The 15,377-nt window shown below is 45.8% G+C and overlaps 1 protein-coding gene across 1 annotated transcript in view; it reads left to right on the forward strand.

The window, feature by feature from the left end:
- Positions 1–14,801, forward strand: part of LOC129864234 (ferroxidase HEPHL1-like) — a 101,095-nt gene extending 86,294 nt beyond the window's left edge. The window contains exons 14-20 of the mRNA XM_055936941.1: positions 2,450–2,575; positions 3,742–3,848; positions 3,934–4,171; positions 4,958–5,097; positions 9,584–9,737; positions 10,354–10,368; positions 11,873–14,801. Coding sequence (XP_055792916.1) covers positions 2,450–2,575; positions 3,742–3,848; positions 3,934–4,171; positions 4,958–5,097; positions 9,584–9,737; positions 10,354–10,368; positions 11,873–11,937 — 845 coding nt within the window. The 3' untranslated portion in view covers positions 11,938–14,801. The remainder of the gene's footprint in view (positions 1–2,449; positions 2,576–3,741; positions 3,849–3,933; positions 4,172–4,957; positions 5,098–9,583; positions 9,738–10,353; positions 10,369–11,872) is intronic.
- The last annotated feature ends 576 nt before the right edge of the window (positions 14,802–15,377 follow it).

A 15,377-nucleotide genomic window follows, 5' to 3' on the forward strand; every position in this document is an offset into this window, starting at 1 on the left:
AGTTTTAAACTGAACGTTTTTTAAAAACGTTCTGAGAAACAAACTGAACATTTTTCCTTTTCTGGGAACGTTTTTTCTCTGGATCCTCCCAGTTTTCCTGGGAGGTTTTGTTTACGCTCTGAGAACGGACATTATAGGTTATTTGGAGGTTTTTGAAAAGCTTCCTTGAAGGCGAACACCTGGGTTTATTTTCATGATGTCCGAGGGATTTCTAGGTCAGGGAGATTTTTCACACATAATTGGCCACGGAGAGGGCGGGTCTGGGATCCGCGCTCCCAAACAATACACCATATGACGGCTTCCGGTGGATTGAAGGGGGGTGAAAATAAATATAGGCATTTTGCTAACCTCTATGCTATACTGAATATACTATACGTCTCTATGTGATACTGAATACACTATACGCTTTTAGTGCAAGGTTCCCTCTAAACTGCCACGCAGTTTTTTTTGTCTAGTTCCTGTCTGACTCTGGGGTGCCGCTAGCGGAACTCCTCCCACATTCCACTGAAAAGCCAGAGCGCGAAATTCAATTTTTTTTGTTGTTGAAATATTTAACTTTCACACATTAACAAGTCCAATACAGCAAATGAAAGATACACATCTTGTGAATCCAGCCAACATGTCCGATTTTTAAAATGTTTTACAGCGAAAACACCACGTATATTTATGTTAGCTCACCACCAAATACAAAAAAAAGACAAACTAACCTAGAAACAACTTCATCAGATGACAGTCCTATAACATGTTACACAATAAATCGATGTTTTGTTCGAAAAATGTGCATATTTGAGGTATAAATCAGTTTTACATTGCAGCTACCATCACAGCTACCGTCAAAAATAGCACCAAAGCAGCCAGAGTAATTATAGAGACCAACGTGGAATAACTAAATACTCATCATAAAACATTTCTGAAAAATCGATGGTGTACAGCAAATTAAAGACAAACATCTTGTGAATCCAGCCAATATTTCCGATTATTTAAGTGTTTTACAGCGAAAACACAATATAGCATTATATTAGCTTACTACAATAGCCTACCACACTACCGCATTCATTCATCAAGGCACGTTAGCGATAGCAATAGGCACGTTAGCGTTAGTGAATAAACCAGCAAAAGATATTAAATTTCACTAACCTTCATAAACCTTCATCAGATGACAGTCCTATAACATCAGGTTATACATACACTTATGCTTTGTTCGAAAATGTGCATATTTAGAGCTGAAATCAGTGGTTATACAATGTGCTAACGTAGCATCTTTTTCCCAGAATGTGCGGATATTTCTATTAGACTCTCACCTATTCTGACCAAATAGCTATTCATAAACATTACAAAAAAATACATGTTGTATAGGAAACGATAGATCCATTAGTTCTTAATGCAATCGCAGTGTTAGAATTCTAAAAATACCTTCATTACGACATAAGACTTAGTTATGGTAAGGGAATGCCCAAAACCTGAGCGCAAAGCTACTAGTACACAGTTCGACAGATATATGTAATAGCATCACAAAATGGTTCCTACTTTTGGCGATCTTCCATCAGAATGTTGTACAAGGGGTCCTTTGTCCAGAACCGTCTTTATTTGGTATTAGAACGTTCTTTTTCCCTCTTGAATTAGCAAGCACACTGGCCAAGTGGCGCGAAGCTATCCTTCCTGAACATATGCAGACAAAGCAACACGCCTAACGTCCCGAAAAAAATTCAATAATCTAATAAAACTATATTGAAAAAACATACTTTACGATGATATTGTGACATGTATCGTCGTCATGTATCAAATAAAATCAAAGCCGGAGATAGTATTCGCCTATAACGACAGTTTTTCAGAAGGCAATAACAGGTCCCTCCATGCGCAGAAAACAGAAAATGAAGGACACGTCGTTCCAAGAGGTTTCTTTCCATCTCAGACCGAGATAATCAACTCATTTCTTCTCTCACTTCCTCTTGACATCTAGGGGAAGGTGTATGACGTGCACGTATAGTCATACGTATCATGCCCATTTATAGGCAGGTCCTTGAACAGAACATCGATTTCAGACTTTCCACTTCCTGGTCAGAAAGTGTGCTGCCAAATGAGTTCTGTTTTACCCACAGACAAAATTCAAACGGTTTTAGAAACTAGAGTGTTTTCTATCCAATAGTAATAATAATATGCATATTGTACGAGCAAGAATTGAGTACGAGGCCGTTTAAATTGGGCACGATTTTCCCCCAAAGTGAAAACAGCGCCCTCTGTCCTCATCAGGTTAAATGTGCTGAGAATGTTCCAAAGCCAGGAAACTATCCTGCACTATTCCCAGAAAGTTGTGGAAAGATTGTAGGCAAAATAATAGTAGGACAACCATGCTCTCACCAAGCTTTAAGAAACAGATGGTTCTCAGAACGTTTATGCGCTAGCTGGGATTGATACGGTTACTGTGTGTGTTTGTGTGTCGTTCCTACAGGTCCTATAATCAGGGTGGAGGTGGGAGAGGAGGTTCTGATCACCTTTAAGAACAGAGCCAGCCGTCCGTACTCTATACACGCTCACGGAGTGGTCACTACCGACACACACACACCTGTCCAGCCAGGTAAAACACACACACAAACACACTGCCCGGGCTGTACTCTATACAAACACACAGAGTGGACATCACAGACACACCTGTCCAACCAACAACGGTCCATGTTAGTGTGTGTGTGACTGCTCCTCCCCTTTTATCTCCTCTCTCCACTTCTATCATCCTCTCTCCTTTCCTCCTCTCCTCTCTCCTCTTCTATCATCCTCTCTCCTTTCCTCCTCTCCTCTCTCCTCTTCTATCATCCTCTCTCCTCGTCTCCTCCTCCCCATCTCCTCTCCTCTTTTCTCCTCTCCTCTTCTCCTCCTCTCCCCTGTCCACTCCTCCCCTCTCCCCCTCTACCTCCTCTCCTTCTTTCCTTTTTCCCTCCCCCTCTCCTTTCCTCCTCTCCCCTATTCTCCTCCTCTCCCCCCTCCCCTCTCCCTCTATCCCCCTCTCCTTGTCTCCCCTTCTCCTTCTCTCCCTCTATCCCCCTCTCCTCTCACCCTCTCCTCCTCTCCCCTCTCATCATCTTCTCCTCTCCCCTGTTCACTCCTCCTCTCTCCTCCCCTCTCCCCGTCTACCTCCTCTCCCCCCTCCCTCTACCCCCTCTCCCCCCTCCTCCTCTCCCCCCTCCTCCTCTCCCCTCTCATCATCTCCTCCTCTCCCCTGTCCACTCCTCCCCTCTCCTCCTCTCTCATCCCCCCTCTCCATCTCTCTCCTCTCCTCTCCCCTGTCCACTCCTCCCCTCTCCTCCTCTCTCATCCCCCCTCTCCATCTCTCTCCTCTCCTCTTCCCCTCCCCTCTCTCTATCCCCCTCTCCTCCTCTCCCCTGTTTACTTCCTCCTCTCTCATCCCCCCTCTCCATCTCTCCTCTCTCCTCTTCTCCTCCTCTCCCCCTCTCCTCCTCTCCCCTGTTCACTCCTCCCCTCTCCTCCTCTCTCATCCCCCCTCTCCATCTCTCCTCTCCTCTTCCTCTTCCTCTCCCCCTCTCCCCTGTCCACTCCTCCCCTCTCATCCCTCCTCTCCATCTCTATCCTCTTCCTCTCCCTCTCCCCTCTCTCTCCTCTCCTCCCCCTCCCCTCTATCCCTCTCTACCCTCTCCTCCTCTCCTCCTCTCCCCTGTCCACTCCTCCCCTCACCTCCTCTCTCATCCCCCCTCTCCATCTCTCTCCTCTCCTCTATTCTCACATCCCCAGGTTATATGACAGAGTTCAGGTGGGAGGTGCCAGAGAGCTCTGGGCCAGGAGTCTCTGATCCTAACTGTATCTCCTACGCGTACTACTCTACTGTTGACTTCGTCAAGGTGTGTGTGTGTGTGTTTACCTATAGAACTCCTGAGAATGTGTGTGTCTACCTGTATCCAGTAAGTCTCTCTATCTGTCCTTCAGGACGTGTTCAGTGGTCTCTTGGGCCCCCTAGTGGTCTGCAGACAGGGAGTACTGCAGCGTGGAGCTGAGGGGGGAACGAGGAAGAGGAAGGACGTGGAGAGGGAGTTTGCTCTGCTCTTCATGGTGTTTGATGAGAATGAGTCATGGTACCTGGACGACAACATCAGAACTTACCTCCACGCTGACCCCAGTAACTTCACCATGGACGACAACTTTATAGAGAGCAACAAGATGCACGGTGAGGAGAGAGAGGAGGGGAGGGAGAGAGAGGCAAGTGTAGGAGGGAGGGGGAGGGACAGGAGGAGGAGGAGTGGGAGAGGATGTAAGGAGAGGGATGGAGAGGAGAGGTAGGGAGAGGAGAAGGAGGAGAGGAGGGGGAGAGGGAGGGAGGGAGAGGAGGAGGAGGAGAGGGAGAGAGAGGAAGGTGTAGGAGGGAGGGAGAGGGGGAGAGGGAGGGAGGGGAGGGAGGAGGAGAAGAGGGAGGGAGGGAGGGAGAGGAGGAGGGGGAGAGGGAGGAAGAAGAGAGTTAGAGAGAGGAGGAGGAGGTGAGGAGCGGAGGGGGAGCAGGAGGGAGAAGAAAAGCCAGGCTTATAGAGAAGAGAGTGAGTCCCAATAATCTCTCCTTCCTCCCTAAATGTGCACTTCCCTTCATGGATTTGAAAGGAAATTACAGTATTTGGATACTTAGCCCATTCCTACACTATTCCAATGCTTCTAGATTTGTGGAGAGTAGCGAGAGAGTGCACACTTCAGGAGGAAAGATACATAGTGTTATTGGGAACCAACAAAGACAGAGGCTGAGAGATGTTGACTAATGTAGTACTGACACCTGTAACATATTAATATACACACAGAGGCTGAGAGAGAGATCATGTTGACTGCAATGGTATAAAGGAGTATTATTGTGTGTGTGTGTGTGTGTGTGTGTGTGTGTGTGTGTGTGTGTGTGTGTGTGTGTGTGTGTGTGTGTGTGTGTGTGTGTGTGTGTGTGTGTGTGTGTGTGTGTGTGTGTGTGTGTGTGTAGGTATAAATGGTAAGCTGTATGGAAACCTACATGGTCTAACCATGTCTAATGGCCAGACAGTGGACTGGTATCTACTGGGGATGGGCAACGAGGTCGACATACACACCGTCCACTTCCATGCTGAGACGTTCACTTATAAAGTAAGACAAACCTCCCTCTCTTCTTCTTCTCCTTCTTCTTCTCCTTTTCTTCTTCTTCTCCCTCCTCTGCTTCTGCTTCTTCTTCTCCTTTTCTTCTTCCTCTTCCTCTTCTTCTTCCTCTCCTTGTTCGTTGTCTTATTATTATTGTTCCCCTCATCTTTCTTCTTCTTCTTATTATTCATCATAATCATTATCACTGGAGTCAGTTTCCCAGTACATTGCCTTAATTCTGTTCCCTCCTCACTTTTATAAAGATACTGAAAGGCAATATTTCAACCAAATGGCTTGTGATAAACAGATATCATACGTATATATACTGTACACTGAACACAAATATAAACACAAGGCCCTAATCTATGGATTTCACATGAGCGGGAATACAGATATGAATCTGTTGATTCACATCTCCTTCGCATAGAGTTGATCAGGCTGTTGCGTGTGGCCTGTGCTGCTGCGTGTGGCCTGTGCTGCTGCGTGTGGCCTGTGCTGCTGCGTGTGGCCTGTGCTGCTGCGTGTGGCCTGTGCTGCTGCGTGTGGCCTGTGCTGCTGCGTGTGGCCTGTGCTGCTGCGTGTGGCCTGTGCTGTTGCGTGTGGCCTGTGCTGCTGCGTGTGGCCTGTGCTGTTGCGTGTGGCCTGTGCTGCTGCGTGTGGCCTGTGGAATGTTGTCCCACTCCTCTTCAATGGCTGTCCAAAGTTGCTGGATATTTTGGTGGGAACTCGAACACGCTGTTGTACACGTCGATCCAGAGCATTCCAAACATGCTCAATGGGTGACATGTCTGGTGAGCAATGTTCCCTCAAAGCTCCTCCAGGAGCAAAAGAACAGAAGAAGCATGAGATTGACCTTCACTCAACTTTCTAGAGCTTTCTAGAGTCACCAACCGGTCGACGATCTCCAAGGCATTACTAGTCGATCGCCAAACATTTCTGTTAAAAAAACAACTATAAAGCCTTGTGTTCCTATTTTTTTTATTTGTCTCGGGCTGTTGGCGGGTAGATGCACCAGATTCAACGGCCCTGCGCGCCGGGTAGTAGGCCAACTGTTGCCATTTTGAACCATTTCATGTGTCTGAAGGTACAAACTCTGCTGGTGGGCCCAAATCAAGTGCACTATCGGCCTCCGCTGGCCAATCGGATGGCTCAGATGACCGTGTCTGCAGTCATAAAAGCTACAGCAAAAGTTGATACTGTGAGATTTCAAAACGTCTAAAACCACGACGAGAGAGAGACGGTCAATGAATACAGCAAAGTTGATACTGTTTTTATGAGTTAGTTTAAGTTCTTACACTGTCAACACTTTGTATTCAACACCTTTTATAAACACTTCCTAATTCCACTCAGCGCTACAACAAGCACTGCAACAGTAATGAGTAGGAAAGTGTATCTGTGGGCTTGTTTGTTGTTGTTGTTATTATTAGCTGCTTGGGTATTTTTTTTAATATCGAGGAATATTTCACATTCTCGGTTCATAGGAGTAACAAGATGAATTTGTGCATGAGGTCAGAAATAATGCTGTGCGGCTGGCGATTCACCATCAGCTGGAAGACGGTGTGTCTTTTTGGTCGGTGGAGGAAAGGGAGAGCTGAGAGGGCTGTTGAGAGACTGACCCTCAGTCTGTTGCTCTCTCCCTCCACAGAGACTGACCCTCAGTCTGTTGCTCTCTCCCTCCACAGAGACTGACCCTCAGTCTGTTGCTCTCTCCCTCTGCTGAGACTGACCCTCAGTCTGTTGCTCTCCCTCTGCTGAGACTGACCCTCAGTCTGTTGCTCTCTCCCTCCACAGAGACTGACCCTCAGTCTGTTGCTCTCTCCCTCTGCTGAGACTGACCCTCAGTCTGTTGCTCTCTCCCTCTGCTGAGACTGACCCTCAGTCTGTTGCTCTCTCCCTCTGCTGAGACGGACCCTCAGTCTGTTGCTCTCTCCCTCTGCTGAGACTGACCCTCAGTCTGTTGCTCTCCCTCTGCTGAGACTGACCCTCAGTCTGTTGCTCTCTCCCTCTGCTGAGACGGACCCTCAGTCTGTTGCTCTCCCTCTGCTGAGACTGACCCTCAGTCTGCTGCTCTCTCCCTCCGCTGAGACTGACCCTCAGTCTGCTGCTCTCTCCCTCCGCTGAGACGGACCCTCAGTCTGCTGCTCTCTCCCTCCGCTGAGACGGACCCTCAGTCTGCTGCTCTCTCCCTCTGCTGAGACTGACCCTCAGTCTGCTGCTCTCTCCCTCCGCTGAGACGGACCCTCAGTCTGCTGCTCTCTCCCTCCGCTGAGACGGACCCTCAGTCTGCTGCACTCTCCCTCCACTGAGACTGACCCTCAGTCTGCTGCTCTCTCCCTCCACTGAGACTGACCCTCAGTCTGCTGCTCTCTCCCTCCACTGAGACTGACCCTCAGTCTGCTGCTCTCCCTCCACAGAGACGGACCCTCAGTCTGTTGCTCTCTCCCTCCGCAGAGACGGACCCTCAGTCTGCTGCTCTCTCCCTCCGCTGAGACAGACCCTCAGTCTGCTGCACTCTCCCTCCACTGAGACTGACCCTCAGTCTGCTGCTCTCTCCCTCCACTGAGACTGACCCTCAGTCTGCTGCTCTCCCTCCACAGAGACTGACCCTCAGTCTGTTGCTCTCTCCCTCTGCAGAGGGACCCTCAGTCTGCTCTCTCCCTCCACAGAGACTGACCCTCAGTCTGCTGCTCTCCCTCCACAGAGACTGCCCCTCAGTCTGCTGCTCTCTCTCTCCACTGAGACTGACCATCAGTCTGCTGCTCTCCCTCCACAGAGACTGACCCTCAGTCTGCTGCTCTCCCTCCACAGAGACTGACCCTCAGTCTGCTCTCTCCCTCCACAGAGACTGACCCTCAGTCTGCTGCTCTCCCTCCACAGAGACTGACCCTCAGTCTGCTGCTCTCCCTCCACAGAGACTGACCATCAGTCTGCTCTCTCCCTCCACAGAGACTGACCACCAGTCTGCTCTCTCCCTCCACAGAGACTGACCCTCAGTCTGCTGCTCTCCCTCCACAGAGACTGACCCTCAGTCTGTTGCTCTCTCCCTCTGCAGAGGGACCCTCAGTCTGCTCTCTCCCTCCACAGAGACTGACCCTCAGTCTGCTGCTCTCCCTCCACAGAGACTGCCCCTCAGTCTGCTGCTCTCTCTCTCCACTGAGACTGACCATCAGTCTGCTGCTCTCCCTCCACAGAGACTGACCCTCAGTCTGCTGCTCTCCCTCCACAGAGACTGACCCTCAGTCTGCTCTCTCCCTCCACAGAGACTGACCCTCAGTCTGCTGCTCTCCCTCCACAGAGACTGACCCTCAGTCTGCTGCTCTCCCTCCACAGAGACTGACCATCAGTCTGCTCTCTCCCTCCACAGAGACTGACCACCAGTCTGCTCTCTCCCTCCACAGAGACTGACCCTCAGTCTGCTGCTCTCTCTCCACTGAGACTGACCATCAGTCTGCTGCTCTCCCTCCACAGAGACTGACCCTCAGTCTGCTGCTCTCCCTCCACTGAGACTGACCCTCAGTCTGCTGCTCTCTCTCCACTGAGACTGACCCTCAGTCTGCTGCTCTCTCTCCACTGAGACTGACCCTCAGTCTGCTGCTATCTCTCCACTGAGACTGACCCTCAGTCTCAGATCTATTACCGGTGTGATCATGTAGCCTACCTCAAATTTTGAAATATACACTGAACAAAAATATAAACGGAACATACAACAATTTCAAAGAGTGTACTGAGTTAAAGTTCATAATAAGGAAATGAGTCAATTAAAATAAATAAATTAGCCTCTAATCTATGGATACCACATGACTGGGCAGGGGCGCAGTCATGGGTGGGACTGGGAGGGCATAGGCCCAGCCAATCAGCTTTTAAAAGGCTTTTTAACAGACAGAAATACTCCTCAGTTTCATCAGCTGTCCGGGTGGCTGGTCTCAGACAGTCCTGCAGGTGAAGAAGCCGAATGTGGAGGTCCTGGGCTAGCTTGGTTACATGTGGTCTGCGGCTGTGATACACATCTACTCATTCCAGGGTTCTTCTTTATTTTTACTATTTTCTACATTGTAGAATAATAGTGAAGACATCAAAACTATGAAATAACACATATGGAATCATGTAGTAACCAAAAAAGTGGTAAACAAATCAACATATATTTTAGATTCTTCAAAGTAGCCACCCTTTTGCCTTGATGACAGCTTTGAACACTCTTGGCAAATATACCATGCGTTATAGGGAATTAATGCACATTCTAGAATGCCCTTCAAGCCAATCAGATAGGAGTATTCAACAATGCCATGGTATAAATATATATGATAATACAGTAAATCTATGTATTAACATGATCCTCAGACAGACAGTGTGGATGTGTTTGACCTGTTACCAAGTCCTCCCCTCTCTCTCCCCTGGTGTGTGTGCGTGTGCGTGTGTGTGTGTGTGTGTGTGCGTGTGCGTGTGCGCGTGTGCGTGTGTGTGTGCGCGTGTGTGTGTGCGCGTGTGCGTGTGTCAGACGGACAGTGTGCACCGTGCGGATGTGTTTGACCTGTTCCCGGGGACGTTTCAGACGGTCGAGATGACTGCAGGGAACCCTGGGACATGGCTGTTGCACTGCCACGTCGCCGACCACATCCACGCTGGAATGGAGACTACTTTCACCATCACGGGTAACCATGGAGACCACCTTCAGCATCACAGGACCCAAACCCAGACCTAACCTCTTGAAACCAAGACCCTATGTGTCGGTGTGAGAGAGGGAGACAGACAGAGGGAGACAGACAGAGGGAGACAGACAGAGGGAGACAGACAGAGGGAGACAGACAGAGGGAGACAGACAGAGGGAGACAGACAGAGGGAGACAGACAGAGGGAGACAGACAGAGGGAGACAGACAGAGGGAGACAGACAGAGGGAGACAGACAGAGGGAGACAGACAGAGGGAGACAGACAGAGGGAGACAGACAGAGGGTGACAGACAGAGGGTGACAGACAGAGGGTGACAGACAGAGGGTGACAGACAGAGGGTGACAGACAGAGGGAGACAGACAGAGGGAGACAGACAGAGGGAGACAGACAGAGGGAGACAGACAGAGGGAGACAGACAGAGGGAGACAGACAGAGGGAGACAGACAGAGGGAGACAGACAGAGGGAGACAGACAGAGGGAGACAGACAGAGGGTGACAGACAGAGGGTGACAGACAGAGAGTGACAGACAGGGGGTGACAGACTGTTATGACGTCAACATTGTCTAACATCAAGTCTCTTGTTTATCTTTTATTCCAGAGAAAACATCACATGGTGAGTAGGCATGAATAAACATGAACCACATGAATAAACATGAACCAGATTAGAATGACTAGACATGAATAAACATGAACCAGATTAGAATGACTAGGCATGAATAAACATGAACCACATGAATAAACATGAACCAGATTAGAATGACTAGACATTAATATAACCTGAACCAGATTAGAATGACTAGACATTAATATAACCTGAACCAGATTAGAATGACTAGACATGAATATAACCTGAACCAGATTAGAATGACTAGACATGAATATAACCTGAACCAGATTAGAATGACTAGACATGAATATAACCTGAACCAGATTAGAATGACTAGACATGAATATAACCTGAACCAGATTAGAATGACTAGACATGAATATAACCTGAACCAGATTAGAATGACTAGACATGAATATAACCTGAACCAGATTAGAATGACTAGACATGAATATAACCTGAACCAGATTAGAATGACTAGACATGAATATAACCTGAACCAGATTAGAATGACTAGACATGAATATAACCTGAACCAGATTAGAATGACTAGACATGAATATAACCTGAACCAGATTAGAATGACTAGACATTAATATAACCTGAACCAGATTAGAATGACTAGACATGAATATAACCTGAACCAGATTAGAATGACTAGACATTAATATAACCTGAACCAGATTAGAATGACTAGACATGAATATAACCTGAACCAGATTAGAATGACTAGACATGAATATAACCTGAACCAGATTAGAATGACTAGACATGAATATAACCTGAACCAGATTAGAATGACTAGACATGAATATAACCTGAACCAGATTAGAATGACTAGACATTAATATAACCTGAACCAGATTAGAATGACTAGACATGAATATAACCTGAACCAGATTAGAATGACTAGACATGAATATAACCTGAACCAGATTAGAATGACTAGACATGAATATAACCTGAACCAGATTAGAATGACTAGACATGAATATAACCTGAACCAGATTAGAATGACTAGACATGAATATAACCTGAACCAGATTAGAATGACTAGACATGAATATAACCTGAACCAGATTAGAATGACTAGACATGAATATAACCTGAACCAGATTAGAATGACTAGACATGAATATAACCTGAACCAGATTAGAATGACTAGACATTAATATAACCTGAACCAGATTAGAATGACTAGACATTAATATAACCTGAACCAGATTAGAATGACTAGACATTAATATAACCTGAACCAGATTAGAATGACTAGACATTAATATAACCTGAACCAGATTAGGATGACTAGACATTAATATAACCTGAACCAGATTAGGATGACAAGACATTAATATAACCTGAACCAGATTAGAATGACTAGACATTAATATAACCTGAACCAGATTAGGATGACAAGACATTAATATAACCTGAACCAGATTAGAATGACTAGACATTAATATAACCTGAACCAGATTAGGATGACACTGTTTCTCCCCCTCTCCTATAGCACCTGGTATTGGAGGTTCTATCTCCACTCTGCTACTACCACTACTACTGACCGTTCTCCACTAGACTACTCTGTGTGTGTGTGTGTGTGTGTGTGTGTGTGTGTGTGTGTGTGTGTGTGTGTGTGTGTGTGTGTGTGTGTGTGTGTGTGTGTGTGTGTGTGTGTGTGTTCATAATGCATTATCAGTCTATGTAATCAGCTATCAAACCAATCAGTCCTACAATAGATAAAATGAATGATGAATGCCAGTTGAATATTACACAGCTTTACCATCCAATCATCCATGTTACAGCGTTATCATAGAACTAGGAAGTAGAATGCTAGAATGGACATGAACCTTCTTGTGATGGCATCAAAGGTCCGCCATATTGGTCAGGGAGTTGATCAGCCATGGTTTGCCAGTGCTGTTATACTTTATTGTGTAAAGCAATGAATTTGAATAATTTGTCTGCACTGTATTCGGAAAAGTATTCAGACCCCTTGACTTTTTCCCCAAAACATTTTTACGTTTGTCGCCTTATTCTTAAGTTGATTCAATTGCTTTTTCCCTCCCATAATGACAAAGCAAAATCAGTTTTTTAGGAATGTTTACAAATGTATATAAAAAAAATACGTACATTTCACATTTATACATTTACATAAGTATTCAGACCATTTAACTCAGTACTTTGTTGAAGCAGCTTTGGCAGCGATTACAGCCTTGAGGCTTCTTGGGTATGATGCTACAAGCTTGGTACACCTGGTACACCTGTATTTGGGGAGTTTCTTCTGTTCTTCTCTGCAGATCCTCTCAAGCTCTGTCAGGTTGGATGGGGAACTTCGCTGCGCAGCTATTTTCAGGTCTCTCCAGAGATGTTTGATCGGGTTCAAGTCCGGGCTCTGGCTGAGCCACTCAAGGACATTCAGAGACTTGTCCCGAAGCCACTCCTGTGTTGTCTTGGCTGTGTGCTTAGGGTCGTTGTCCTGTTGGAAGGTGAACCTTCACCCTAGTCTGAGGTCCTGAGCGCTCTGGAGCAGGTTTTCATCAAGAATCTCTCTGTACTTTTCTTCGTTAATCTTTCCCTCCATCCTGACTGTCTCCCAGTCCCTGTTGCTGAAAAACATCCCCGCAGCATGACGCTGCCTAGATCATACTTCACCGTAGGGATGGTTCCAGGTCTCCCCCAGACATGACACTTGCCATTCAGGCCAAAGAGTTCAATCTTGGTTGCATCAGACCAGAGAATCATGTTTCTTTAGTCCTTCAGCTGCCTTTTGGCAAACTCCAACTCCGTCTGGCCACTCTACCATAAAGGGTTGATTGGTGGAGTGCTGCAGAGATGGTTGTCCTTCTGGAAGGTTCTGCCATCTCCACAGAGGAACTCTGGAGCTCTGTCAGAGTGACCATCGGGTTCTCGGTCACCTCCCTGATCAAGGCTCTTGTCCCCCGATTGCTCAGTTTGGCCAGACGGCCAGCTCTAGGAAGAGTGTTGGTGGTTACAAACTTCTTCCATTTAAGAATGATGGAGGCCACTGTGTTCTTGGGGACCTTCAATGCTACAGAAATGTTTTGGTACCCTTCCCCAGACAATCCTGTCTCGGAGCTCTACAGACAATTCCTTCGACCTCAAGGCTTGGTTTTTGCTCTGACATGCACTGTCAACTGTGGGACCTTATATAGACAGGTGTGTGCCTTTCCAAATCATGTCAATTGAATTTATCACAGGTGGACTCCAATCAAGTTGTAGAAACATCTCAAGGATGATCAATGGAAAGATGATGGATCTGAGCTAAATTTCGAGTGTCATAGTAAAGGGTCTGAATACTTATGTAATTAACGTATATCTGTTTTTTATTTGTAATGAATTAGCAAACATTTCTAAAAACCTTGTTTTCGTTTTGTCATGGGGCATTTTATCCATTTTAGAATAGGGCTGTAATGTAAAATAAAATTGGAAAAAGGGAAGGGGTCTGAATACTTTCTGAATGCACTGCATTTGTTAGCTCGCTAGCTAACCAGTTGGATAGGAATGATTCCATTAACTGTATGTGTTAGCTCGCTAGCTAACCAGTTGTATAGGAATGGTTCCATTAACTGTATGTGTTAGCTCGCTAGCTAACCAGTTGGATAGGAATGATTCCATTAACTGTATGTGTTAGCTCGCTAGCTAACCAGTTGTATAGGAATGATTCCATTAACTGTATGTGTTAGCTCGCTAGCTAACCAGTTGTATAGGAATGATTCCATTAACTGTATGTGTTAGCTCGCTAGCTAACCAGTTGTATATGAATGATTCCATTAACTGTATGTGTTAGCTCGCTAGCTAACCAGTTGTATAGGAATTATTCCATTAACTGTAAGTCAATCCACAGCCATACACTAACTGACACCATTTTGTGATAGGATTTAGACAAGTATTGTATCATATACTACTTACAGATTTCCAAGAAAACAACAATTAAAACATTGAAGGTCTCTTTACATATTGGTATAACATCTGTAAACTGTTTTAGGTTGACAATAAGTATATTACACAATTTCTGATATATCACAATGCCTTACTTTTTATTTTCCTGCATAATTTAAGATTATGCCTCTACTGCCGTTCATTACAATTACACAATTTTGGATTTCTCCCTGACCAACATGGCTGCCGTTTTCACCACGTTCTGGAACTTTGAAGGGTTTATGACATAGCCCCTCTAGTAATTGAATAGAACCTCTGTGGTTTTATTCCCCAAGTCCTTCTAACTGTTCAATAGTCTGCTTCAGAAACCGGTCTACTGTATACTGTCCAAACTTGAATATTATACTGCTGCTCTGTTTGATTGATTGCCCTCGTTGTCCTTTGCAACGAAGAGGAAATATAATGTAAAATGACTACTGTACCAAATATATTTTGTTTAAGTCTGTGTACAATAAAAACTGCTTTGATAACGTACAATAATGTTTAAATGTTGAGTGTGTATTAAATATGTGTTGTTTATAAAAGGGGTGTTGAACACATGACTGTAATAACCCCCAAGACTACAGGTAGTGACCATGGTAACCATAACCCCAAGACTACAGGTAGTAACCATGGTCACCATAACCCCGAAGACTATAGGTGGTAACCATGGTAACATAACCTGCTAGACTACATGTCGTAACCATGGTAACCCTAACCCCAAGACTATATGTAGTAACCATGGTAACCGTAACCTGCTATACTACAGGTCGTATGGTAACCATAACCCTAATTTACTGGACTACCGGTAGTAACGCTAACCCGTTGTTGCCTCTTGACGTTCCCACTTTACAATAACAGCACTTACAGTCGAACGGGGAAGCTCTAGCAGGGCAGACATTTGACGAGTTGACTTGTTGGAAAGGTGGCATCCTATGATGGTGCTACGTTGAAAGTCACTGAGCTCTTCAGTAAGGCCCATTCTACTGCCAATGTTTGTCTATGGAGATTGCATGGTTGTTTACCTGATTTGTTTTTAGACAGCCTTTTTAGACTCTAACATGTGTTTATTATGATCA

This window comes from Salvelinus fontinalis, chromosome 10, assembly GCF_029448725.1.
Source record: "Salvelinus fontinalis isolate EN_2023a chromosome 10, ASM2944872v1, whole genome shotgun sequence".
Taxonomy (NCBI): domain Eukaryota; kingdom Metazoa; phylum Chordata; class Actinopteri; order Salmoniformes; family Salmonidae; genus Salvelinus; species Salvelinus fontinalis.